Source organism: Apium graveolens, chromosome 1 (genome assembly GCF_009905375.1).
Source record: "Apium graveolens cultivar Ventura chromosome 1, ASM990537v1, whole genome shotgun sequence".
Taxonomy (NCBI): domain Eukaryota; kingdom Viridiplantae; phylum Streptophyta; class Magnoliopsida; order Apiales; family Apiaceae; genus Apium; species Apium graveolens.
Window position 1 is genome coordinate 90,954,845 of NC_133647.1, and position 26,663 is coordinate 90,981,507.

At 41.4% G+C, this 26,663-nt stretch overlaps 2 protein-coding genes across 5 annotated transcripts in view; both read right to left on the bottom strand.

Moving 5' to 3' along the window:
* Positions 1 to 277: 277 nt before the first annotated feature.
* The window catches only part of LOC141665043 (very-long-chain aldehyde decarbonylase CER1-like), a 44,281-nt gene continuing 17,895 nt past the window's right edge, over positions 278 to 26,663 (bottom strand). Inside the window, exons 5-11 of one of the 4 annotated variants that reach the window (XM_074471035.1) lie at positions 25,822 to 25,914; positions 15,937 to 16,318; positions 15,737 to 15,844; positions 15,293 to 15,494; positions 15,092 to 15,190; positions 14,795 to 14,968; positions 278 to 967 (exon numbers count right to left, since the gene is read on the bottom strand). In XM_074471035.1, coding sequence (XP_074327136.1) covers positions 15,177 to 15,190; positions 15,293 to 15,494; positions 15,737 to 15,844; positions 15,937 to 16,269 — 657 coding nt within the window. In that variant the 5' untranslated portion in view covers positions 16,270 to 16,318; positions 25,822 to 25,914 and the 3' untranslated portion in view covers positions 278 to 967; positions 14,795 to 14,968; positions 15,092 to 15,176. Of the gene's footprint in view, positions 968 to 14,794; positions 14,969 to 15,091; positions 15,495 to 15,736; positions 15,845 to 15,936; positions 16,319 to 17,308; positions 20,409 to 25,821; positions 25,915 to 26,663 lie in introns of those variants that run through there. The other 3 variants (XM_074471029.1, XM_074471040.1, XM_074471026.1) reach the window with 3 other exon arrangements.
* On the bottom strand, positions 6,807 to 9,410 carry LOC141685997 (uncharacterized). Its single transcript, XM_074491086.1, has 4 exons — positions 9,104 to 9,410; positions 7,897 to 8,947; positions 6,990 to 7,155; positions 6,807 to 6,890 (listed from the first exon to the last, which is right to left on the bottom strand). The coding sequence occupies exons 1-4, from the start codon at positions 9,408 to 9,410 to the stop codon at positions 6,807 to 6,809; spliced, it is 1,608 nt and encodes a 535-aa protein (XP_074347187.1).

Here is a 26,663-nt window from a genome sequence, read left to right on the forward strand (position 1 = left end):
TTGAACTGAAAACTGCCGACAATTTTAATCTTAAGTCGACAACTTATATAACCTTAATATTTCTCATTAGGTCAATTTAATCTTAGTATGTCAAAGCAAAAAAAATATAATAAAATTAATATATAAAATCAAATATATAGTTAATAAAAAGAAAAAAGAAAAAATAATCAGATTTCGAGGAGTTGAGAAATGAGGGCACAAGGTTAATTTTTTTAATATTATTATATTATATATGAATTTTACATGAAAAATATTTTTTAAAACACGTACCTGCGCCGCTAATGCTATCCCTATGTCTAATTCTGAATGAAAGGGGCATATGCAAGACAATTGTTCTAAAAATAAAAAAATCGGTTCTTGAAATATCATTTCCCTGTATGAATTAGCTATGCTTTCTGATTATTGTAGTGTCTTGAGGAAAAGCTTTTTCATGAAGTGATGGGTCAAATCTCCATAAAAAACTGGACATTCAGCGGACCAAATTGACCAAGAGAAATGTCTTTTGGATTTCCCACCTTTTGCACCCTTTGAAATCTAAAATTATAATATAAAAAAGTGAAATATCAGCTCAGCACTAATTTAGATAAAATACCATTCTCTCAACAAGCGCAGCATGATAATTTTTTGAAAAACATATAACAGTAAACACACATTATTTATTTTTGAGTTCGAAAGTCTACATGCTTGAAGAGCCACTTCAAACCAGTACTGCTCAGTCACGTTTGTAGAATTATTCAAAATTGCTTAGGAGAAAATATCTAAATGTTTGCATACTTGATAGCATTTACTTGCTCAATATTCTGTTCGAACTGGCCGGGAGTAGACGAAAGCCGTGTTGAAGAGTGGCTTGCCAGATTTTGTCCATGCTGAACATCATGTCGCCGCATTCGTGGACATTCCATCCTTCTAATGCATGCACTATTCCAGCTATACGCCATGAACTTATCATCCTTCGGGGTAACCAATTCTGTCACTCAAAATATTTAACGCAAAATATATGTAGTTCTTGTTGTATTTGAAATAAAGTTACTTAAAAGAAGATACATTGTGTTGACGGAGGAATCTGGTAACAACAAAGATTGAGGTTTCTCGCCGGAACTAAGATCTCTGACGGTGGTTCTTTGCCGGAAACTTAAGCGGTGTGTGGTTGATTGTGGTTGTTTTAGGCTGAGATTGATTAGAGTAAGTGGTGGCTCTCTTATCAGCTCTCAACTTCTTACCCTCTCAATGTGCCTACATACCCTTTATATAGGGATCAAGCCTGACGTAGTTCTTGTAGAACAGGAAGTCTATTGAGTTTAGACTTCTCACTCCTAAGCCCAGTAGAAGCCCATCCAATATCCGTCTTCCGCTAACTTTAGAATGTCTAACTATGAGGCCCAACCGCGAAGGCTCAAGGCTCGTCCGTAATCGTAGGACTTCACGGATAGTGCATCTCCCTGCGCAAGGATAACACTCTGCTACAGCTATCTCCCTTGATTGACGAACGCAGGTATAGCCACGGTTCACCTCAAGTGCCAGACGCATCCCTGTCCCCCGAATGAGGATAACCCACCAGATAGCAGGACAGGTGATCCCAAGCTCTTGGGTGCAAAGTACAGGATGACTCCAAAGTTCTCCAACGAGGACACCCGTTGAATACAAGAACAGGGCTCCCAAAGCACACACCAAAGTAAACCCCACATCCCCAACGAGGACACCCGTTGAATACAAGAGGAGGCCTTCAATCATCAGGCATACCCCTGGAGGCCTTCAAGCTTTTCACGGACATCCCCCTCCTTGACCGTCTCAAGGAGGGAATTCTTCAAAGAGTACCTGCAACAAATATACTAGTAAAAATAACTTCCATTGCTTTTCCCTATGCAACCTCTATCCTGAACTCAACATCAAAAGTATTAGGCCAAACACTGGACGCGTCCTCAATAATTGGGCACGTCCTCACCTTCATAGATCCAACCCTGATTCCTCACTCATCATTCCTTACAGCATTCAAAACCAAGGAACACGTCCTAGAAATTAGAGCGCGTCCTTAGACTCGCACCGTCTCCTCTAAACCATTACGAACAACATTCTACTCCCTACGGCGCGTCATGATAAATGTAGGCGCGTCCTATAATGTCCACCGCCACAAGACTTCGTGCCAAGCACTTTTATAATCATCGACGCGTCCGCAGAACATGGACGCGCCCTTGCCTGATCATGCACTCTCCACACTCTATAACACACCCCTTCTCAAGCAGGCGCGTCCTGAAGGCTTTGACGCGTTCTCACTTCCACAACACAATACCGGGTTGGACCATAACTAGCCCGCATTTGACCCGAGTCAATCCAATGCCAAATTTTGGGTATAACAACTACCCCCCAAATTCCATTTGCAGTTAAAAACAAAATTGGAATTTTCATCTAAACGAAATTTGGCTCAAAACAGGTGGACGCGTCGTGAAAGGAAGACGCGTCTTACTTTCACCTTCTGCATGTGGTGTACAGCTGTCGTCCTTTCGTCCTTCTATAAATATCCTAATTTCACCGTACCACCACCACCATCTCTCTTTCTCTCTCACACAACCGCCATTGCCGCCTTTTTAAGCAGGAGTTTCGAGGTCCAAATTCCGGCGATCTATCCAGCCATTTCCCTATTTCTTTAGCTCAATCCAACCGTCAACTCACAAGGTACACAAATCTTCTTTTACTTTCTTATTTAATTGAGTAAATCGAGTTTCATGAGCAAAAACCCGTTCATATGCTTCGAGCTTCCATGCACCGTTCTTAATTCTCCTTATATGTATATGTGTATGTATAGGTAAATATAACACGTTTAGCTTCCCTGATCTCCCAACTACATGTTTCTAGGATTTATCTTATTTCCCCCAAATTGTAACAGTCGATTAGTATTCCTCCGCATCATAACCACGTAGGACGCGTCTTCCCGTCAAGGCGCGTCTTATTTTTCTTTGATAAAGGCATTTGTTTAAACCGTTTTAAGTAAAGGTCATATAAGGGCAACACCTTACTAGGACGTGTGTTGACAGTGAATTTCATATGATAGATTTTTAGGACGCGTCCTCTAATATTTCTAGCATCTTTCTTATGATTCACTCATTCACCATCTTCTTTTTTCTTCTTTTTTTAACATATGGACGCGTCCTCAAATATTTATTCATTCTTTTGTAGCTGGAGGACGCGTCCTCCTTCTCACCATTTCATCCATTCAAAGCCCTCAACAAACGCCTCGGAATCTACTCCCCACATCTGATAGCTTTTAAACCCGACTTTCCCAACATCCACAGGACAAATTCCTTCCTTAGAGTAGGAAGACGCGTCTTGCGTTCCCTCAAATCAAAAAACTCAATAATATCTGATTCCAGCTCTGACTCCATGGACCATGTTCCCATAATTTCAAGAATGGAAAATAAGGGAGTCAAAAGGCAAAGAACTCCAATTCTCCATACAAGGGCCGCCATCGAATATTGGACGGACGACGAAATTATCCCCACTACAAGCCAAAAACCTCAAGGAATGGCTATTTCTGATATGGACGCGTCATCTTCTCAGGGCGCGGCTCCTTCTGGGGACGCGTCCCCACACAGTGTAAGTGAGTTCGAAAGAAGGATTCCTGACCCCGAAATATATCCCGTATCTCCTCAAAAATCAGACTCTCCTCTGGAACATTGGGATCCTTCAGATGTTGAAGTGGATTGTGACTGGACCAGGCTTGGCGCTCTAACTGAGGCAGAGAAAAATGCCAGAAGAAAGAAAGAAGGTAAGCTAGCATGTGTTGCCCTTGACTCGACCGCAACCGACTGAGAAATCCAATGGCACATAAAATACTATGACATGGAGGGCATCTGGGCGCGCCCTCTTCGAACCATGAGGCCGCACATTTTCAACGTTGGGAACCAAAGGATCCCAAGAATGGTGCTTACTCCAAAATTAATTTCCTTGGGTGTGGGCGCGCCTTTGCACCCATACATTAAGAAAATTTTAAAATGGTACGACGTGGCTCCAGTCCAACTATCACCAAATTTATACAAACTTGCTTGGGCTTTGTTCATCATGTACCATAACTTGAAGCTGGGCGCGCCCTCGATGAAAGAATTCAGCTTCTTTTACAACATCAGGAAATCAATTCCCGGGTACCATTTTCTGGTAGTCAACAAATGGTTGAACAACAAGGGATTTAATGAAGGTAAAATTAGCCACGAAAGAGACTGGAAGGAGCCATTTTTCTATATTTACGACGTCAAAAGGACACGCGTTCGCTTCAACCTGGAACCAAGTGAGTTTAGGACGCGTCCTTTCTATCAGGGCGCGCCCTTTCTCTTATAACCTTTTCTTTATCTTCCTTGTTGTAACCTATTCTCCCTTCTTTTAGACAAAAGGACCCAGAAAGAGCTAGCAGGAAAGAAGAAGAAAAGAGCGGAGAAGGTTTTACAGTATGCTGAAAAACATTTCAACCTCAAGGACATGATCACCGAGGAAAATTTGAAGAAAATAGGAGCTTTGTCCCCACGGGTGGGTTCTCTCTGCAAATTTCCATAATGGGAAACCCATCCTCACCGCTTTCGAAAAATCCAGAGGGCTCCAAGCCACAGAAGTTATTCAGCCAGATGTCAACAAGAAGGTGGATTTAGAGCAAGGTAAGAAATCATTATACGTAAGACGCTTCACGGCTTTAGGACGCGTCATATTTATTCTCACCTTTTCCCTTTAACCTTAGCCTGATTTATAAACGCTACTTTATATATGCACTATCACCTTGGGCGCGCCCTACACCCCGGGCGTGTCTCTTTATTACAAAAAACATCCTAGGTAAGATGCGTTATATTTTTTTTTTAGGATGCGTCATTTTCACACTCATTTATACATCTTTGCATTTTTCTATATCTGTCATGCACGTAGACCTTTATATCATGATATGGGCGCGTCCTTCTTTCAGGACGCGTCTTCTTGTACATAACTAATCCCCTTTTTAAGTTTATATCGCAGATATGGCCTCACTCCCCAAAGGATTCGCAATTGGGGCTTCCAAAAAACTAAGGGCAAGGAAACAAGCTCCTACAAAGGTTGATTCAAAGGCAAAAACCCCACCTCCTGTTGCAACTCCTTCTCCTCCACCAAAGATAATCGACACTACCGTGTTCGACATTCCCGAGAAGGTGGAGGACGCGCCCTTGAAGCGTCAAAAGGTAGTTCCTGATGACCAGTCTTTCGTTCTCAGATACCTGGGCGCATCCTCTGTTGGGGATTTCACAGAGGATGAAGTCAGAGGTTGGACTTTTAGAACAGAGCAGCAAACAGAGGAGGCCATGGTGAGGGCTGCAGCTGAGCTTCACCTGCATGCCAGGCAGAGTGCTAACATGGCCGCCAGGCTCAGGGCGCATCTTGCTGTTACAGATACTGCGAAGAGCCAGGCCGAAGACAAAGTTAAATCTTTGGAAAAACACATTGCCCTGCTTGCCCAAGAAAAAGATGCTGAAATCAGACGCCTGGAGGGGGAGAGGACGCGTCTAGAAACAGAAAAAGCTGTTTTGGAAGGCAATATCTCCGCAATGGAAAAGCAAATGGACAGCGTCATCACCCTGAATTCCACCATGCAGCTGGAGCTCGACACCTTGAATGATGATAGGCTGCATGGATGGACAGAGGAGAAAAAGCTAGTTTATCAGCACGGCTTCCAGGCTGGGTTTGAAGAATGGTGCTCTGGGTTCATTGCCAACGACCCAGAGTATACATTCTAAAAGTTTGATGCAGATACCCAGATATGGGTAAATGATTTTAGGGTCAGGGCCGCGGACTCCATCAAGAACAAGAGGATTTTTCTAGGCTTAGAGGAAGAAGACGCGTCCCCTGCTCCTACTCCGCTTCAGACTCAACCTCCCCCTGCGGATGATCAAGACAAACCTTAGGACGCGCCTCCTGCCTAGGACGCGTCCTCTGTTTTTTATGTACTTGAACTACTTTAAGGGTGCGGGCCCCTTGAAGCCTTACAAATTGTAATGACTATTTTTGGACTTTATTCGCTTGCACTTTTTATGAAGCTTCTCTGCCTTAACCATGCAGATTTTTACTTAAATATTATATTCTGTCATTTATATGGGCGCGTCTTATGTTGTGGACACATGACATTTGAAATATTGTTGTTATCTTTTCTACTATCACAGATCAAGCAAATGTCCGTTGTGGGCGCGTCCTGTCTAGTTGAACGCGTCTTTATTTGTTTTGGAAAGTACATGAGCATGGTACTATGCTATACCTGTGTATTTAGTCAAGGCACAAAGCACAATGGGGCGCGTCCTAATATTTTGACGTGCCTAAATTTATCTCAAAGAAATACTTCGTACCTCAGGCAGGACGCGTTCTCAGTAAGAACCTGTCTTCCCCCTTTTTTTTTAGTTATGTTTTGTCAAAATTAAAGAAACATTCAACTGAAAGAGCATCAACCAAGATAACTTGGGCGCGTCCTTGAAAATAGCACATTTTACTCGAGTTCCGTTCATATAAAACCCTAGCTTAGGGCGCGCCCTTCACTTAGGACGCGTCATGAGATCATGCAAACTGAGCAAATATCCTTTTGGAAAGTTTCAAAATTTTATTTATAATGCGCTCTGATGTCAAAAGTGCACCAGTCCCACGGCTACTATGCTCTGTGGGGAAATTATTTCTAAAAAATGACCCTTCAACTAGTCCAAAGGTAAGTAGTACATGCACTACCTCCCTAGGCTAGGAGGAATTTATTTAATTCTAGCCTATAATCTGGGCATAACCCAAAATGATAAAAGAAATACGCAAGGGGCCAAAGCCACACCTTACTGGTAATACTTTCGGAGATGTTCCGCATTCCGAGCTCGCGGAACTAGCTTCCCGTCCATATCTTCAAGGTGATAAGTCCCCTTCCACAGGATGGACTTTATTCTGTACGGTCCTTCCCAATTAGCTCCAAACACTTCATGTTGGGGGTTCCTTGTATTGGGCATCACTTTCCTAAGTACCAAATCCCCCACCTTCAGCAATTGTCCTTTTACCTTCTTGTTATAATACCTTGCGGCGCGCTGCTGATATGCCGCTAGCCTTAGCTGAGAATTTTTCCTCGTCTCCTCTAAGAGATCTAAATGAAGCCTTTGATTAACCTCAGCATCTTCTTTCCCGTAACAATCTCTGCGAAGTGATCCCGATCCAACTTCCACGGGGACCATAGCTTCGTAGCCGTAAGTCAGCATAAACGGCGTTTCTCCTGTAGTAGATCGCGGCGTAGTGTTGTATGACCACATCACCTTCGGGAGTTCTTTAGGCCAATTCCCTTTACGTTCCTCCAGCTTGGTTTTGAGGATATGCTTTATTATTTTGTTAACAGCTTCTGTTTGTCCATTGCTTTGAGGATGATAGACGGCCGCAAACTCCTTCTTGATTTTCAACTCCTCACATAGCTGTCGCAACTCCTTGCTATCAAACTGCTTTCCATTGTCGGAGACAAGCTTGTAAGGGATTCCAAACCTACATACAATTGAGTTGAAAACAAAATCTCTGATTTTCTTTGCGGTGATAGTAGCCAGTGGCATAGCTTCCGCCCATTTAGTAAAGTAATCGACCGCAACCACTGCATATTTGACGTCTCCTTTAGCTTTCGGCAATTCCCCGATAAGATCAATTCCCCACATGGCGAACGGCCACGGGCTTGCCATAGGCGTCAAGAGTGTCGCCGGCATAGACGAGTAGTTTGCAAAGCGCTGGCAGCGATCACATGCCCTGACGAAATTTGTAGCATCTTCTCTCATTGTGGGCCAATAATACCTTTGGCGCAAAACTTTCATTGCCAACGAACTACCCCCCGAGTGATTGCCACAGATTCCTTCATGCACCTCTCTTAGGATGTAATTTCCTTCTTCTTCTTCAACACACCTAAGCAGAGGTTGGTTGAACCCTCTCTTGTACAAGACTTCGTCATATATCACGTATCTTGCAGCCTGATAGCGGAGTCGGCGAGCCATAAACTTATCCTCGGGGAGTGTTCCCTTGCGAATGTAGGCTAAAATGGGCGTCATCCATGTCTCCTTGGGAGCCTCATCCACTCGCATAGTTTCTACCTCTGGGATACTAGGAATCTCCTGGATTTCAAGGGGGATGGATCCTAACAACACAGCCTCTTGTTGCGACCCCATTTTTGCCAGAGCATCCGCATTACTGTTCTTCTCCCGTGGAACACATTCCAATCTAACTTCTTTGAACATTCCAATCAGGCGCTGCGTACATCTCAAGTATAATTCTATTCGTGGGCCTCGCGCTTGAAATCCCCCATTCACCTGATTCACTACCAACTCGAAGTCACTTCTTGCAATTAAGTTCCGCACACCCATTTCCAAAGCGATTTTCAGGCCATTAATCAGCGCCTCATATTCCGCATCATTATTGGTTGCATAAAACTTGAAATGAATGGCACTCATCAGATGGTGACCCTCCGGAGACACAAGTACTATACCCGCACCTACTCCTCCATTGTTAACCGCCCCATCCACATGCAAGATCCACCAAGGATGCGGAAATTCTTCCAAAGACTCCTCAGAACGAGGCGGATGTAGCATTACCAAAGCTTTATCACAAATTTCAGAATCAAATTCCAACAAGAAATCGGCTAAGGCTTGCCCTTTTATCGCTGTTCGAGGTACATATTTCAAATCAAACTGTCCCAACTCCACAGCCCATTTCAGCATTCTGCCTGATGATTCTGGTTTGTGCAGGACCTGTCGCAGCGGGTATGCTGTGCGAACTTTAACTCTATGGGCTTGAAAATACGGTCGCAATTTTCTTGACGCAAGAATCAGGGCGTAAACCAGTTTCTCCATACTTGTGTAGCGAGTTTCAGCATCGTGTAACCGCTTGCTCACGTAGTACACTGGTGATTGCTGCCCATCTTCTTCTCTAACCAGAACTGCACTGATCGAATATTCAGACACTGCAAGGTACAGTATTAGAGACTCCCCGTCTAACGGCTTTGATAACATGGGAGGGTTTCCCAGTTGCTCCTTGATTCTTTTGAAAGCCTCTTTACATTCTGACGTCCATACAAAGTCTTTCCCAGCTAATTTGATCGCCTTGAAAAATTCCTTACATCTATCGGACGATTTGGAAACAAATCGATTTAACGCGGCGATTCTCCCAGTCAAACTCTGCACTTGTTTCACATTGGTAGGTGACTTCATATCCATCAATGCCTTGATCTTTGCGGGGTTGGCCTCAATTCCCCTGTGGTTGACAATGAACCCGAGAAACTTGCCCGACTCCACGCCGAACACACATTTTTGCGGGTTTAATTTCATACAAAACCTCCTCAGAATGTCAAATATTTCCATCAAGTGCTTGATGTGGTCACCCGCTACCTTGGACTTTACCAGCATATCATCCACATAGACTTCCATAGTTCTTCCGATTTAATCTTTGAACATCATGTTTACCAACCGCTGGTAGGTCGCGCCAGCATTAATCAACCCAAACGGCATTTCTATGTAGGAGTATAACCCCCTGTCAGTAATGAAGGATGTATGTTCTTGATCGGGGCCATACATCGGAATTTGATTGTAACCGGAGTATGCATCCATAAAGCTCAGCAACGCATGCCCCGCTGTTGCACCAACTGATCGATTCTTGGCAATGGGAAGCTGTCCTTTGGACATGCCTTATTGAGATCTGTGAAATCCACACATGTTCTCCACTTCCTGTTCGGTTTCTTCACCAATACTGGATTTGCAAGCCACTCGGGATAGAAAGACTCTTTGATCAGCCCCACCTCCAACAATCGGTCCACTTCTTCTTTTAACGCTATTGCCCTTTCTCCACTTACCAGGCGGCGTTTCTGACGTATGCCTTTACAATTCGGGAGGATATTCAAACACTGACATATTACCTCCGGGTTGATTCCTATCATATCTGAATGACTCCAAGCGAAGACATCAAGATTTGCAATTAGAAAGCGGGAAAGGCTTCCTCTTATCTCATCACCCAACTGGGATCCCACTTTCAAAACCCTGCTCGGATCATTTTTATCAACCGGAATAGATATTGTGTCTTCGGCCGGTCCCGTCTTTTGGCGGGCATAAGGATCTTGGGATCCAAATCGAAATCAAAGTCTCGGGGGTCTTCGACTTCCACTTTTTCATCTGAGGGCGCGTTCTCGTTTGGAGGAGCATCAACCTTAATTTCGTTCAAGGGCGCGTCCTTATTTTGAGGAGCATCCACCTTGAGGTTATTCCCGAGACCTTGCAAAATCTCACTTCTTCCTTCCAACTTTTCCCCGTTAACCTCTTTCTGTATGATCGCCTCGATATGGTTCACCACCACTTCCTCCACGCTACGGATCCTCGAAATACGTTCCCGCGTCAAAAAAGAATTACCAGAGACATTGGTTTCTTCCTTTCCGGGGCTTTCAACGAAATAGTGGGCATGAACCTCTCCACTTGGTTTGGTATGAATATCTTCTGCATCCTCAAATGGGAGACCTTTCCCTTCATACCTTCTTCTACGAAATTCCTTGACAGCCTTATGATAGCAGTCGCGTGACTCATACTGTGACCCTCTCACACTGCCAACCCCGTTTGGCGTTGGGAACTTTATCATCAACTGGTGTATCGAGGTTATCACCCTGAATGCTCGCAACCAAGGTCTGCCGACCAGCACATTGTGCGCGGAATCCTGATCTAGCACCTTGAAATCTATCATTTGGGTAACCGACAAGGCCCCTTCCCCGAGTGTGACGGGAAGCCTGACAGAACCCATGACTCTCACTGCTTCCTCAGTAAAGCCATAGACGTGCGCATCTTCGAAATACTTGTCACTATCTGGAAAACCCAGCTTTTTGTAGGTGCTGTAGTACAAGATGTTTGTAGAACTCCCATTATCCAAGAAGACTCGATGTACGTTCATTGCCCCAATGAGCATGGTAATCACCAGCGCATCGTTGTGAGGATGATGCACCCACCTAGATTCTTTTTCCTTGAACGTAATATCAGCGGACTCCCCCTTAAAGACCTTCGGGGGTCTCTCTTCCAAGCTGTGGATGTTGGTGAGCGTTGGATGTCGCGCTTCTCTCGCGTTTTTCTCCAGTGCTCGATTACTATCACCAACAAAAGGGTGTCCTCCAAAAATTGCCCTGATACTGCCAGCCCTCTGAAACTTGGCCTCTGCTGTTTTTTCAACATCCTCCGCCCGCGGGGGCTGTTTTTCATCCTTACCCTTGTCATCAAGTCCCCTGCGTCGCTTCACCTTGTCAATCCATTCTCCTAGGTATCCTGCCTTGATCAATTCCTCAATCTCATCCCGCAAGTGACGACACTCATGGGTGTCGTGGCCAGTAGACTCATGATAGTCACAATATTTCTTCTTGTCCCTACTCTGCCAGGAAGTTAAACGGTCGGGCTTCTTGAAGATTCCTCTATCCTTATTTACCTCGAAGATATGATCAATGGACGCTGCCAGTGGTGTATAATTGCTGACTCTTCTCTCGTAGTTCGATGGTGGGCTCCATTCCCTCCGCGAGCCCACAGCATTTACCCTGTTAGGGCTTCTGGCGTTTCGCCGATAATCTGGGCTCACGGATCTGTCCCTTCTCTTGCATCGCCCCTTGGAGTTATAGGCATTGTCATTCTATTTTGTTTCTGCAAGTGACTACTCGATTGCTTTGAACGACTCCGCCTGCGCAAGCACATCAGCCAACGACAATGGGTCCTTCCCTTGTAGGTGCTTCCAGAAATCCGTCCCCACACGCAACCCAGCTATAAGCAATATTTTCAATGTTTCATCAGTTGCACCCCTCACCAAAGTAGATTCTGCGTTGAACCTTTTGAAATACGAAGTCAAACTTTCTCCTTCCTTTTGTTTCACATTAGCCAGCATGGTAACAGGTGGTGTGTACTTCACCGCGGCTTGGAATTGTGTCAAAAACAAAGTTTTCATCTGTTCCCAGGATGTAATTACACCTGGACCAAGTTTTTGGAACCACTGCTGAGCGCCTTCTCTGAAAGTGGCTGCCAAAAGACGGCATCGAGCCAAATCAGGTACTTGATATACATCCATTTCAATGTTAAAACGCCCCAAGAACTCCACAGGATCAGAGTTCCCGTGGAAACGCAAGTAATTGGTTGTGTTCCTGTATCCCGCGGGCAATTGCGCCTCCCTCACAACAGCAGCAAAAGGAGAAGGAGCTTGCGCAGTCGCCGTCACTCTTCCTCCCTCAAGATGGTTGAGCAACCTCTTGAGGTCGTTCACATTAAACGTCCCTACCCCAGGAATGGTTTGAACATTAGGCTGCTGGGGTTGCTCTGTGACTTGCTGAAATTCCCCTTGATTACCCCCCGGGTGTGGCGGAGGATCTCGCCGTCCCTCGCCCCGAGGCTGCGGCGGTGGCTCGTTACCATTGTGGTCCTAGATATTTTCCCGTACGCGAGGTTCATTTTGACCGCGTCACGGAATTTCATCATTGTTCTGCATTCTTACTTGAATTCGCCCACCGTCCTGGTCATGAGGGCGCGCCCCAGACCCATTACTAGTAACGCTGTGGGAAGCTACGGGAATAATGGCGGGGGCTTCTCCAGCGGAGTGCGCTCCACCTCTCCTACCATTGTAAGGGGCTCTTCCGTATTGATATCCCATTCTTCCTCGTCCATTCCTCTGATATCCCCGGTAGTAATTCCCGGGCCTTCCTCGCGGAGGGGCACGCTCGTGCTCGCGGTGCCGCACCCCGTCATCCCTTTGGAATGCGAGGGGCACACGCGTCGTATCACGGGGCCTCGCTTCTCCGACATTTCCTTCCTTTTGCCATTCTACCAGCAACATCCTCAAATCGTCGTCCTCCAACCTTATGCCAAGCCTCCTTTTCAAGGCTGAACGATCCCTTCCTCCCTCGTCTTGGTTTTGAGTGTTCTCCGCACGACGACGCTCGTCCATCGTACGCCCAGACCTATGCGGGTGTGGCACTACCTGGTTGCCCAGGCGATGCCTTTCTCTGCCTTTAGTGTCCTCATCCGCAAGCTCCACAATAGGTTCTACATCATCCGAATACTCCAAACGCCGTGGAGTGATTCGCGGGTTTTCCCCGCTCCCCTGGGTATCTCCTTCAACTACATGGGCTTTGCCCAAGGCATGACCATGACGGGGGAAACGACGACCTCTCCTCATCTTTCGACGCTCCACCGTGTTCAGTCTTGAGTTAAAACTGTTAAGAGTATCCCCCATGCGATATAATTGCTCCAATATATCAGCATTGCTGATGAGAACTGGAGGTGTCCCCCTACATCCGGAGCCCTTGGTGGATCCGCCATGTTTCTGGGAACGTAAGGTTCATGGCGAGTATAACGCCCCCCGCCTTCTCCTTCTGACCTACTGTCACTTCCATCATAAGAACTTCCATCACGATTGTAAGACATCTTTTCCTCCCAAGATTGTGACCTTAATTAGCACCCCTCCTTCTAGCGCCAATTTATTGACGGAGGAATCTGGTAACAACAAAGATTGAGGTTTCTCGCCGGAACTAAGATCTGTGACGGTGGTTCTTTGCCGGAAACTTAAGCGGTGTGTGGTTGATTGTGGTTGTTTTAGGCTGAGATTGATTAGAGTAAGTGGTGGCTCTCTTATCAGCTCTCAACTTCTTACACTCTCAATGTGCCTACGTACCCTTTATATAGGGATCAAGCCTGACGTAGTTCTTGTAGAACCAGAAGTCTATTGAGTTTAGACTTCTCACTCCTAAGCCCAGTAGAAGCCCATCCAATATCCGTCTTCCGCTAACTTTAGGAATGTCCAACTATGAGGCCCAACCGCGAAGGCCCAAGGCTCGTCCGTAATCGTAGGACTTCACGGATAGTGCATCTCCCTGCGCAAGGATAACACTCCGCTACAACTATCTCCCTTGATTGACGAACGCAGGTATAGCCTCGGTTCACCTCAAGTGCCAGACGCATCCCTGTCCCCCGAATGAGGATAACCCACCAGATAGCAGGACAGGTGATCCCAAGCTCTTGGGTGCAAAGTGCAGGATGACTCCAAAGTTCTCCAACGAGGACACCCATTGAATACAAGAACATAGCTCCCAAAGCACACGCCAAAGTAAACCCCACATCCCCAACGAGGACACCCCTTGAATACAGGAGGAGGCCTTCAATCATCAGGCATACCCCTGGAGGCTTTCAAGCTTTTCACGGACATCCCCCTCCTTGACCGTCTCAAGGAGGGAATTCTTCAAAGAGTACCTGCAACAAATATACTAGTAAAAATAACTTCCATTACTTTTCCCTATGCAAGCTCTATCCTGAACTCAACATCAAAAGTATTAGGCCAAACACTGGACGCGTCCTCAACAATTGGGCGCGTCCTCACCTTCATAGATCCAAACCTGATTCCTCACTCATCATTCCTTACAGCATTCAAAACCAAGGAACACGTCCTAGAAATTAGAGCGCGTCCTTAGACTCGCACCGTCTCCTCTAAACCATTACGAACAGCATTCTACTCCCTACGGCGCGTCATGATAAATGTAGGCGCGTCCTATAATGTCCACCGCCACAAGACTTCGTGCCAAGCACTTTTATAATCATCGACGCGTCCGTAGAACATGGACGCGCCCTTGCCTGATCATGCACTCTCCACACTCTATAACACACCCCTTCTCAAGCAGGCGCGTCCTGAAGGCTTAGACGCGTTCTCACTTCCACAACACAATACCGGGTTGGACCATAACTAGCCCGCATTTGACCCGAGTCAATCTAATGCCAAATTTTGGGTATAACACATTGTTTAATTACTTAATTTGTACCTCGCACGAGTCTAAATTCTGGAAGTGCCTTGGGGCAGACATTGCGGGAATGTTGCTGTAAAGGCAATCTTCCCTCATTTTCTTTGGAGGAATCTGAGAGAAAGGAATGAACAACGTTCCCTTTGATGCCTTCATTTGATCTGTTTTTGTGAATTCATCTCCAACTAACCAGATCTACAATATTCAAAGCGCAAAAGATGAAAAAGCTGCATTACTATAATAGCTGTATTACATCATAGTAGCTGTAATACAAGTATGTCTTTCTTGTGATTACTAATAGCTACATCATAAAATTACCTTCTGAGAGCAACTTTTCGAAAGGATTACATTATTTCGAGTCTCTGAAGAACAGATTTCTTTAAGCCTTTGAAAATCGGATTCGCTAGAAATGGATACCTAGTGCAGAGTAGTTTCCAGTAGTGTAAAAATATATGGGAACAAAATCAAAATTTAACTTTATCAAGTTAGTTTTTAGTTCTAACATTGAATGTTACTTACTTAGAACACCTCTTCCACACAATTCAACCGCAACAGAATTGGAGACCTTCGACGAGTTTCCTTTAATAGCAACTTGGTTTGTTCCTTTTGGAATGCTATTTAAGACCACAGCAGTTGCTAGGCGACTACCATCAACTATCTTTACTTTTAGCTGGGGATTCTTTCTTATAAAAAGCTCCACATTTTTGTTCATCTCCTCTCCCTGAGATGTTGGATGTAACTAATTAATCCATTTATACTATATTATCATTGTTTCGATTTAACAACTTATCACAAATGTAATTACTTGCGGAATCTTTAGTAACAAACTAAATAAAAATTAAAAAAATCTCTGTAAAACCTGGTATATTTGTGTTTACATAGTAAAAATCCACAACTTAAATTTTTATCCTGCGAAAGAGGATCATTACCTAAATTCTAGAAGTAAAGCATGCAAAAGCTCACCTGATTAAGAAGACCCAAGCTGAATACGATAGTTCCCTTTCTGTCTGCTTCAGTTATAGCTTCTCCAATCATACCGTTGATTAACTCTCTTTGCTTGGGTGAAGTGTACTGCAATAAGCACATCCAATTAAATCATAACAAGTTAACTTTCAATAATTAATGTGTCCCGAACAACAACATAATAGATGAAAGAAACATACATGTATGATGTATCGTGGAATTGCCCATGTTTGTAATTTCAGAGTTTTGAAAACATTTCTCTCAGTAACAAACGTTCTATTACAAAACCATGTAACTATCGTACACCAAGATGTCAAAGCCCGTATCAACTTGCTGTACCACTGTGGAGTAGTACTGAGCGATTTTGATGCCCAAGAGGCGGATCCAAGCCGAAGATGAAAGATGGATTCTGGTGTTGTTAGATGAGTTAAATGTACCACATTTGGAGGCTCCCCCTCTCTTTCAAGTGAAGTTTCATATAATGTGTCAGTTAATTTGTCTATGGTGCCATAAATGTAGTCGTAGAAAGGCATGAAAAGACTGTAATTGGCTCGAAATTGTGTGTGATGCAGAGAATGGAACCTGTTAAAAATGATCAAGTAACAATCAAAAAGCTGAAACTTACGGACTCGAAAAAAATATGACACCACTTGATATCTGCACCTTTTTCAAGAAAAACATGTAAATTGCACTGCAACTGTGTATACATATGTCGTATTTCGAATAAAAGGGAATTGTGTATTACAGTTGTAGCAGGTTCTACGTATTTTAATTTACAACAAATTAATATATCATGCTCGATCTATGTATAACTAATTTTTCTATTTATTTAATTATTTAACACACTGTTCTTATATTTTGTAAGATTCGACCATTTAAATTTAAAGAAAGCGATCAGGGGTGAGCAGAAAACCGCAAAAACCGCCCGCACCGCACCAAACCACACCGCAAAATGCGGTTTTTAATTTTTGTGGTGCGGTTGCGGTTTGAATTTTTAATAAATCCCGCGGTGCGGTGCGAGTTGTAGTTTTTAATTTCTGAAATGCGGTTCAAACCGCACCACACCGCAATAATTAATATATTATAAATACATATATATACACACACTTATATTCCTATCGGGTAACATAAACAACTATTTTATGTTCTTAGTTAAACTGAATTTCACCAGATGACCATATCATCCTTATTGAGTTAGAATTATATATTAAATTCATTAAAGAATTCAAATGAACCACACGATCTTCTGACAAATAAAAAAGAGACTACACAATCTCTTGTTTGTATTTCTTCACTAGGAAAACCAAAATCCAAATATTTATACTATTGAACTAAGATGTTGCATTCTGATTGACTAAAACTATTTTCGGAAATTTGATTAAATTTAAGTTTTGCATTTTTTTAATTTTTTTGAACTTGTAAAGTATAAACCGCAGTGAACCGCACCACACCGCACCACATTTTCGTGGTGTGGTTTATGCGGTTTTCGAGAGTACGCGGTGCTGTTGCGGTTTGGAAATTTGAGCAAACCGTATGTGCGATTTGATTTGTGATTTGAGGAAAAAACCGCACCGCCCGAACTGCGTTCATCCTTAGAAGCGAGAACGACAAGCTCTAAATTTGAATAGTATTCTCCGTCAATGAATGACTTCCATGTCAACAATGTAGATTCTGAAATTCGTAGGCTCAACAGAATTAGTTAAAGTGCAACTGTTCACAAATGAGACAGTCTCTTTTGTCTTAGCAAATGAGACAGACTGTAACTGAATGAGACAGATACTATATATTCAGCAGAATGTAAGTTGCAGAAATATAAACATGCAATGCTGGAAATATGTTAATGCAAGAACACCAAATCTTTTCACTTGGTTCGGCCCCTATACCTAGTCTATGGCCTACATCCAAGTCCCCATGCCAACTAGCATAGAGAATGTATTATATCCACTTAAATAAAGTACTTACAAACTTTTCTTGATTACAATCTTGGCCCTGAATGAAAGAACCCTTTCCCTAGCACACAGCTACCTAGCACACAACTACTTGGCCTTGATCTTTTAATCAATATTCCCACAACCCGGGACAAGTGATACAATACACCTTTCTTTCAAATACAAAGATAATAATGTGAAAGATTACAACTCGACTATAAACTCTTAATTAACTGGATAATCAATGAATGTAATTAAGAGGATGTTTTTCTCAGAAAGATATAAGATGGAAAGTGCAGAGAGTTGTATGTTTTTGAAAAACATCAAGTCGGTTTATATAGAAAATATGTAACGGATATAATGTATTTCAAACTTTTTTAAAGATAATAAAAGATAAGATTAGGTTTGAAATATTTGAATGAGTAAAACAAGTAATCCGTTAGTATTGTTTCTTGAAAGAGATAAACCTGAGAGAGATAAGGAATTTGAAATATGTTAGGTTTATCTAAGATAGAGTTTGTTATGAAAAGATAAGTCAAAGGTTATCCAGTTAACTAAGTTAACATTAAACAAAACTCTAATACTTATCTAACTAATTAACAATCTGATTTGCTGTAGACTTCTTCAATGCATCATCAGAAATCACGGATTAACATTCTCCCCCTTTTATGATGATGCCAAGGGTAAAGAAGTGTTATGCTCCCCCTATCAAAAACACTTTAATCTCCTGTTGCAATATGTTAGATAGTAACAGTGTATATATGCAACAATCAGTTGATAATCATGAGAACATAAGACTTATCAAATGAGACAGGTAAACAATTGGGACAGCAAATAAGATTAAAAACCAAGATTAAAAACCAAGCACTCAGCAGTACTTAAAGTTATAAAACCTTAGATATTTAATCCAGCACATAAACCAGTGCTATCCAACCAAAATCATCCAATCAACAGATAATTAAACCAAGTATCAAGAAGCAATCGTCTTAATCAAATAAACACATTAAACAAACACATTAAAAATTCTCCCCCTCAACATCATAAAAGGCGGGTAAAGAAACTAGTCAGAATCATCAACATCGACAGGAGCAGATTCTCGAGTCTTTCGCTTTCCCTTGTTGTGGTAAACTGGAGAAGCACCATACTCGGAGAACAGTTTGTCTAACTTGCCTTCATCTGGAGCTTTCCCATCCCTCTTGCGAAGCCATTCCAGAATATACGAACGATATTCAGCACGAGTCATTCCAAAAGCTTCAGGTGGAGGAACTGCAGGCAGGGGCAAAGGGGAAGTAATCTCGGCCAGAGTCATATCACCAAGCCAGTCCTTTTTCTGGTGCCATGGCATGCTACGGGTAGAGACCTGCTGAGATATGTACTTGGTTTCTGTACCAAGTTTATAGAAGAGCTTGACAAATTCTTCCTCCCACGCCTTGGCAGTGGTAACCATCCCCTCATGAAGCACACCAAATTCAAAATATATAGCCCTACTCACCTTCTTATCATGGACATGTAAAATCTCCAACTTAGCATTTATTGATTCAAGAGAAGCAGTAACAGATTTATTAAACATCTCATAGGAGGCACGCATCATACTGACTTGTGAAGTCAGGGATGCCAAGGACTCGATAGAAGCAAACTGAGTTTTAAGAGACTCCAAAAGATGGTTATTTTCAGAAACTTTTGACAACAACGATTTCAATAAAACAGAGTCCTCTTGATCAGGATCAGACATATAGTGAGGAGACTCAGGAAAAGAACCAAACGACTTATGACCCTCACCAAAAATAAGAACACCAGACTCAATAATCTCAATATTATTAGCAGACAGGACAGACAGATCAAACATAGTAGACACTGGCTCAGTGCTATCATCATCAGAAATAATAGAAAAATGTCTAAAGATCTTTGTCAACAAAGCAGGAAAGGACAAGTTCATAGACTCATGAGACGCACAATGACTCATGTATTTGATAATCAACGAAGCAATATCACAAGGAGTTTTAGTCATGAAAACCAAAATTAAAACAACATCTTGATAAGTGACACGGTCACGACCGCTCTTACGAGGCAAAAGATTTGTATGAAACAATTTAAAAAGCAATAAAGCAAGTGGAGTAAGATCATGTACCATGGGCTTAAGAGAGGTACCGATAAAGTTTTCACCAAGAATCACTTTCAGTTGTTCTTCATACTGTAATCCTGGAAACTCCATGAATGCTGCATGCGTGGTATACGGACAGACACCGGAGCACGAGATACCACAAACTCGAGACAACAGATTAGCATTGAACACAATCGGAACACCTTGAACCTCAGAATAAACCATATCCTCCTTCATCATTGAGAAATTAGAATAAAATTCCCGAACCAAAGAAGGGTAAATAACATCTGGTGGGGATAAAAGAGGTTCACAACCGAGAGCGGAGAATAAATCAACAACACCCACTCGCTGAAGCAGAGCAAGATCACAAATTCGTTCTTTAAGAATGGGTTTTGACATGATTTTAGGCTGAGAAGATTTTTCGGGTGACATTGGAGTAGAGGTATCAGGATTAGTTCTTTGGCATTTAAGAGAAGAAGATGATGGGTTAGGGGTTTTAGCGGGTTTAGATTTGGATCGAGTATGAGGGGTCGACATTGTTGAAGAAGAAGAGAAACGTTTGGAAAGAGGAAAAGAAAAAGAAGTTGAGATTAAATAAGACAAGAGAAGAATATGAAGAGTTAGAAGTGAGATAGAAGTAGAAAACATGAAGGAAAATGCATGCAACTCGGTTCAGTTCCAAAGTTCAAGAGTCCCATCAAATAATTACATATAAAATATATAATTAAGACTGAAACACGCAAACTAATTAAACCAAACACGGTAATTAATTCACAAAAATTCATCAATAAATTCCATAGATAAATCAGCATTAAATTAGTCAATTAATTAAACACTCGATTATACAATTTCAGTCATAAAGATGAATTATGCAAATAATTGACACAAATAAGCTAAATAGAATGCATACAGGGATGTAAAAATGAATTAATGAGAAATAGTGCACATACCAAGTTCACGTCTCATAAGACAAAACCGGTCTTCACCTAAAGGTTTGGTGAAAATATCTGCTCTTTGCTTATCAGTTGAGATATAAATTAACTCAATATTACCTTTTGAGACATTATCTCGCAGAAAATGGTGACGAACATCAATATGTTTAGTACGAGAATGCATAACAGGATTTTTAGAAATATTAATAGTAGAGGTATTATCACAATAAATTGGAATATTTGTATAAGAAATACCAAAATCCTGCAATGTTTGTTGCATCCACAAAATTTGAGCACAACAACTACCGGCTGCAATGTATTCTCCTTCAGCAGTAGAAAGAGCTACAGAGGTTTGCATTTTACTGTGCCATGCAACCAAATAATCACCTAAATATTCACACGCACCACTTGTACTTTTTCTATCAACCTGTGACCCTGCATAGTCAGCATCTGAAAAACCAATTAAGTTAAAAGAAGTAGAACTAGGATAAAATATTCCAAGATCTCTAGTTCCCTTAAGATACTTAAAAATCCGTTTAACTGCATTCAGATGAGATTCTTTCGGTTGAGATTGAAAACGAGCACAAAGACAAACACTATACATAATATCAGGACGAGAAGCAGTTAAATATAATAACGAGCCGATCATACCTCGATATTTAGTAATGTCTACAGGTGTACCTTGTTCATCTTTAGTGAGCTTGACAGATGTACTCATCGGAGTAGCTTTAGCAGAAATATTTTCTAATGCAAATCTCTTAAGCAAATCATTCACATACTTACTTTGATGTATGAAAATACCTGCAGCAGATTGGTTAATTTGCAAGCCTAGAAAATATTGCAATTCACCCATTAAACTCATATCAAATTCTTTATGCATGCAGTTAGAAAACCACTTACACAAAGATTCATCAGTTGATCCAAACACAATATCATCTACATAAACCTGTACTAATAGAAAATGATGGCGTTTATGAAAAATAAAAAGAGTTGGATCGAGTGTACCACGAGTGAAGCCATTCTTTAGCAAAAACTGACTGAGACGCTCATACCAACATCGAGGGGACTGTCTCAATCCATAAACATACTTTTTGAGCTTGTAGACATAGTGTGGATATTTTTCATGAATGAAACCTGGAGGCTGCTTCAAATAAACTTCTTCCTTAAGACGACCATTTAAAAATGCGCTTTTAACATCCATTTGGTAAAGCTTGAATCCTTTGTGAGCTGCAAATGTCATTAGAATCCGAATAGCTTCGAGACGTGCTACAGGGGCATATGTCTCGTCAAAATCAATTCCTTCATGTTGGTTGTATCCCTGAGCCACCAAGCGAGCTTTATTCCGAATAATGTTACCATCTTCATCCTTCTTGTTCTTGAAAACCCAACAAGTACCGATGACTTTTGCATTAGAAGGAGGAGAGACAAGTTCTCAGACTTGACAACGTTCAAACTGGTTCAATTCTTCTTGCATGGCAACCGACCAACATTCATTTGCAATAGCTTCTTGAGCATTTTTCGGTTCGAATTCAGCAACAAAAACACAGAATGCACATAAGTTATGAAGCCTGCTTCGCGTAGAAATCCCTTGATCTAAATCAGTAAGAAGATTATCTGGTGGATGATTCTTCACAGTCCTAGAAGATTTAGGAAGTTGAATATTACTCATCTCTTCCTCATTAGAATTGTCTGCCTGGAAATGAATCGGAGTTGTCTCATTCAAAAGAGACTGCCTCATTTCCGCTTGTGAAGATTTATTCGGAGGAGTAACAGAATCCACATTTGAAACACTATCGGGAGTCTTTGGAGAGCCAGAAGATTCATCTGAAGCTTGAGTAGATCCCAAAGAATTATCAGAAGACTGAAATGGACCTGGAGAGTCTTGACTGCTTGATTTGTCAAAATGAGACTGACTCTTTTCAGAATGAGACTGTCTCATTTGGGAATGAGACTGACTCTTTTCAGAATGAGACTGTCTCATTTGGGAATGAGACGATAGATCCGTAACATCTTCTTCAATTTGAGATATCTTCAAGGCAGATTCATTAAATGTAATGTTGATAGATTCTTCAACTTTGAGCTTGATAGAATTCTAAACTCTATAAGCCTTGCTTGTAGTAGAATATCCCAAGAAAATTCCTTCCGTAGACTTAGCATCAAATTTTCCTCTAGTGTTCTGTGTATCTAAGATAAAACATTTTGAACCAAATACTCGGAAATAACTGATGTTAGGCGTTTTATTCTTAAGCAATTCATAAGGAGTTTTAAGCAAAATAGGACGAATAAGCACTCTATTTAATACATAACAGGAAGTGTTTACCGCTTCTGCCCAGAATTTACGCGGCAGATTACTTTCATGAAGAAGAGTACGAGCAGTTTCCTGTAGAGTTCTGTTCTTGCGTTCAACAACTCCGTTTTGTTGAGGTGTACGTGGGGCAGAGAATTCATGAGTAATGCCTCTAGATTTGCAGAAAGTCACGAAATCTTTCTCGAATTCTCCTCCATTGTCACTACGAATAGTCTTGAGCTTTAAGGAATACTTAGTCTCAAGGTTAGTAATAAGATCTTTGAATTCACTAAAAGCTTCATCTTTAGTACGCAAGAATAACACCCAAGTAAAACGAGAGTAATCATCTACTATAACAAAAGCATAATTCTTACCTCCCAAACTTACATATCTTTCTGGACCAAAAAGATCTAGATGTAACAACTGTAGAGGAACAGAAGTTGATACTTTATTCTTCGCAGTAAAGGAAGTTTTCACCTATTTTCCAAGCTGGCAAGCTGAACATGGTTCTAACTTCTTGAATTTCAGCTTTGGTAAACCTCGAACTAACTCATGTGAAGATATCTTTCGAAGTAGATCCATGTGAACATGACCAAGACGCCTATGCCAAAGATTATGTTGTTCTTGAATGGTAGCTAGACAGATTTCTTCTTGCTACTCATCAAAATCTAACACAAAGATGTTTCCCTTTCTTTTGGCTACTAAAGCAAACTCGTTAGCTTTATTACCGATATAGCAAACATCTTTATCAAACTTAACACTATGACCAGCATCAGTTAACTGACTTACGCTAATAAGATTATATTTAAGACCGTCAACTAAACGAACATTGTTAATAGCAAACTTGTCATTACCTATGGTACCTTTACCTACAATACGTACGGTAGTGGAATCTTCAAGAGTAACTAAGCCTCCCTCTTTAGCGATTAATGAGAGAAACTTTGATTTATCTCCAGTCATGTGACGAGAGCAACCGCTATCAATAATCCACTTGTTTTGAGGAACATGGACTTTAAAACAGACCTGCAAAAGATCCTTTATCTCTTAGGTACCCATGTGACTTTGGGTCCTTGAATGTTAGCATCATAAATCTTATACAAATGCCTGTCAGATTTCTTAATCCACATTTGAACAATATTAACAGATTTATGTACAGATTTAGATCTAGTTGCTGATTTAGTATCGTGGCCCTTAATACCACATAACCGAGATGCAGAATTGGTGTGACCAGATTTGCCACAGTCTTGACATTTTTCATAAGGCATCTTGTATTTCATAGAAGTTCTTTTATAGCCACTTTGAAAAACCTTCTTCTTGTTGGCTGATCCATACCCCAAACCTTCTTTGTCAAGAGAAGATTTCTGTTGGGCAAGTAAAGCATTCAAGGTTCCTTCTCCATGAAAACATTTGGCTAGATCAGTTTCCAGCTGGGCAACCTTTTGCTTGAGTTCAGGAACTATAGAATCAGAAGATGCATTTGCTTCAGCAAAAAAAGTTTCCTTCTTTAATGCATCAAGACATACATCTTTCATCTCGATCTCATTTTTGAGGTAGTTGACTTCTTCTTTCAGCTTAGAGACCTTCTCAGATAGTAGCTTATTTTCTTCTACTAAGGATTCATCTTTGATGGAATCATCAACCTCATTAAGAACCTCACTCAATGCTTGTTTAAGATAAGCATTCTTTTCTTTTAATTTTTTATTTTGAGCCTGCAAGGTTAGTACATCCTGAGATATATATGAATTTCTATTAACTTGAACAGTATGTACCTCATCATTGTCACTAGAGTCAGATTCAAGTCCAGCAAAGCATAGTTGAGCTAATTCATCGTCTGAGTCAATTTCCACTTCAGAATCATCATCACTCCATGTGAGTAAAGCTTTCTTTTTGGCTTTGAGCTTGTAGCAGTCCTTCTTGAAGTGACCTTTCTTTCCACACTCAAAGCATGCATCCTTGTTTTGATTATTTTTGCCTTCCTTGTTTGAACTAGGTCTGAATTCTTTCTTTGGAAATGAAGACTTCATGGGTCGTTTAGATGTATTCTTTTTGGCCAGAAATTTGTGGAACTTCTTAGTGAGAAGTGCAATCTCCTCATCAGAATCTTCAGAAGAATCACCTGCATCTGCATTAAGAGCCAGAGTTTTCTTGCGAGGAACTTCATCTTCTTCATCATATCTGCGTAGTTGGTTCTCGAATTCTTCCAATTCACTGAACAGTGTTAGAGTATCCATATTCGAAAGTAGTGTCGAATCCTGCAGAATTGTAACCTTTGGAGCAAATTTCTTTGGCATTGCTCTGAGGATTTTCCTATTAATCTCAGATTGAGGAATGATCCTTTCCAGAAGTGAGATGGAGTTCATTAATGTCAGAAACCTCCCTTGAGCATCTCGAACGCTTTCATCTCTTTCCAACCTAAAACCTTCATAGTCACTCATTAGCATACTTAATTTTACTTCACGTACCTTAGACGTGCCTTCGTGGCTGACTTTGATCGTATCCCAAATCTACTTGGCAGTAGTACATGCTGAAACTTTTCTTAATTCTGTAGCTACCATGCCATTGAGAAGTGAGTTCATCACTTTAGCATTGGAGTTCATTGCATTCACTTCTTCAGGAGAAAGATCTTTGAGAGATTTTGGCTTCCCTTCTTTCATGGGAATTGTAAAACCATTTTTGTAACACCCCCAAATCCAAGGTCGTGAATTCGGGTCGTTACGATCACTTATTAATTAAATAATTCTCTTTTCACAATATTACTCGACCTTTTATTCAAACTCACATACACACAGGTTATATGCTTGGAAACATTATCAAATAAATCATTTCCACTTATCTACCTGACGGGGCTGGCGCACAAAAAGCCTACGGAACTCACGAGCGTTCCTTACCCGCCTACGGACAGCAGTCCTGGTCTGATCCATGCTGGTAGTCTGTTGTGATATGATATATAAAAGCAAGGGTGAGCATTAAAGCTCAGCAAGGTATATATCCCCATAATTAAGTATGTAAGGATAAATAAAACCAATAATTATACTTTGTATCTCCAAAGCGTTCTGAAAGTTTATATGCTTATCAAATTTATAATATTCTCAAAATCAACTACAATAGTATATCCACTGAATACTTGTATTCATCTCTTTCTCAAAATCATTTTATACTCGTACTCATTTTATTTCAAAATCTCAAGATGTTACTCGAACCAAGATTCTCAAATGGGCGTGATATATATTCATCAACATCCCCATTTAAAACTCAGCCTTATTGGCAGATTTCTCAAATGGATTTGATATATAATCATCAACATCCTTATTTAAACTTAGCCTTATCGGCAGATTTCTCAAATGGATTTGATATATAATCATCAACATCCTTATTTAAACTCAGCCTTATCAGCAGATTTCTCAAATGGATTTGATATATATTCATCAATATCCTTGTTTAAAACTCAGCCTTATCGGCTATCTGTTGTATATTTCACAACAGTTTTTCCAAAATGGAAGAAAGGGACTATACTGGAATAAACCACGTATCGGTGATCAGTCGAATACGAAATTTTATCTACTAGTAGAAGGAATACAAACCTAGCCGCCTTTGGGCTCATCAAGACACTACACGGTGGTTGCCCATTGCCGTGCAAGTCCAAAAGTCAATGGTCACATAGACCATATAACCGTACAAT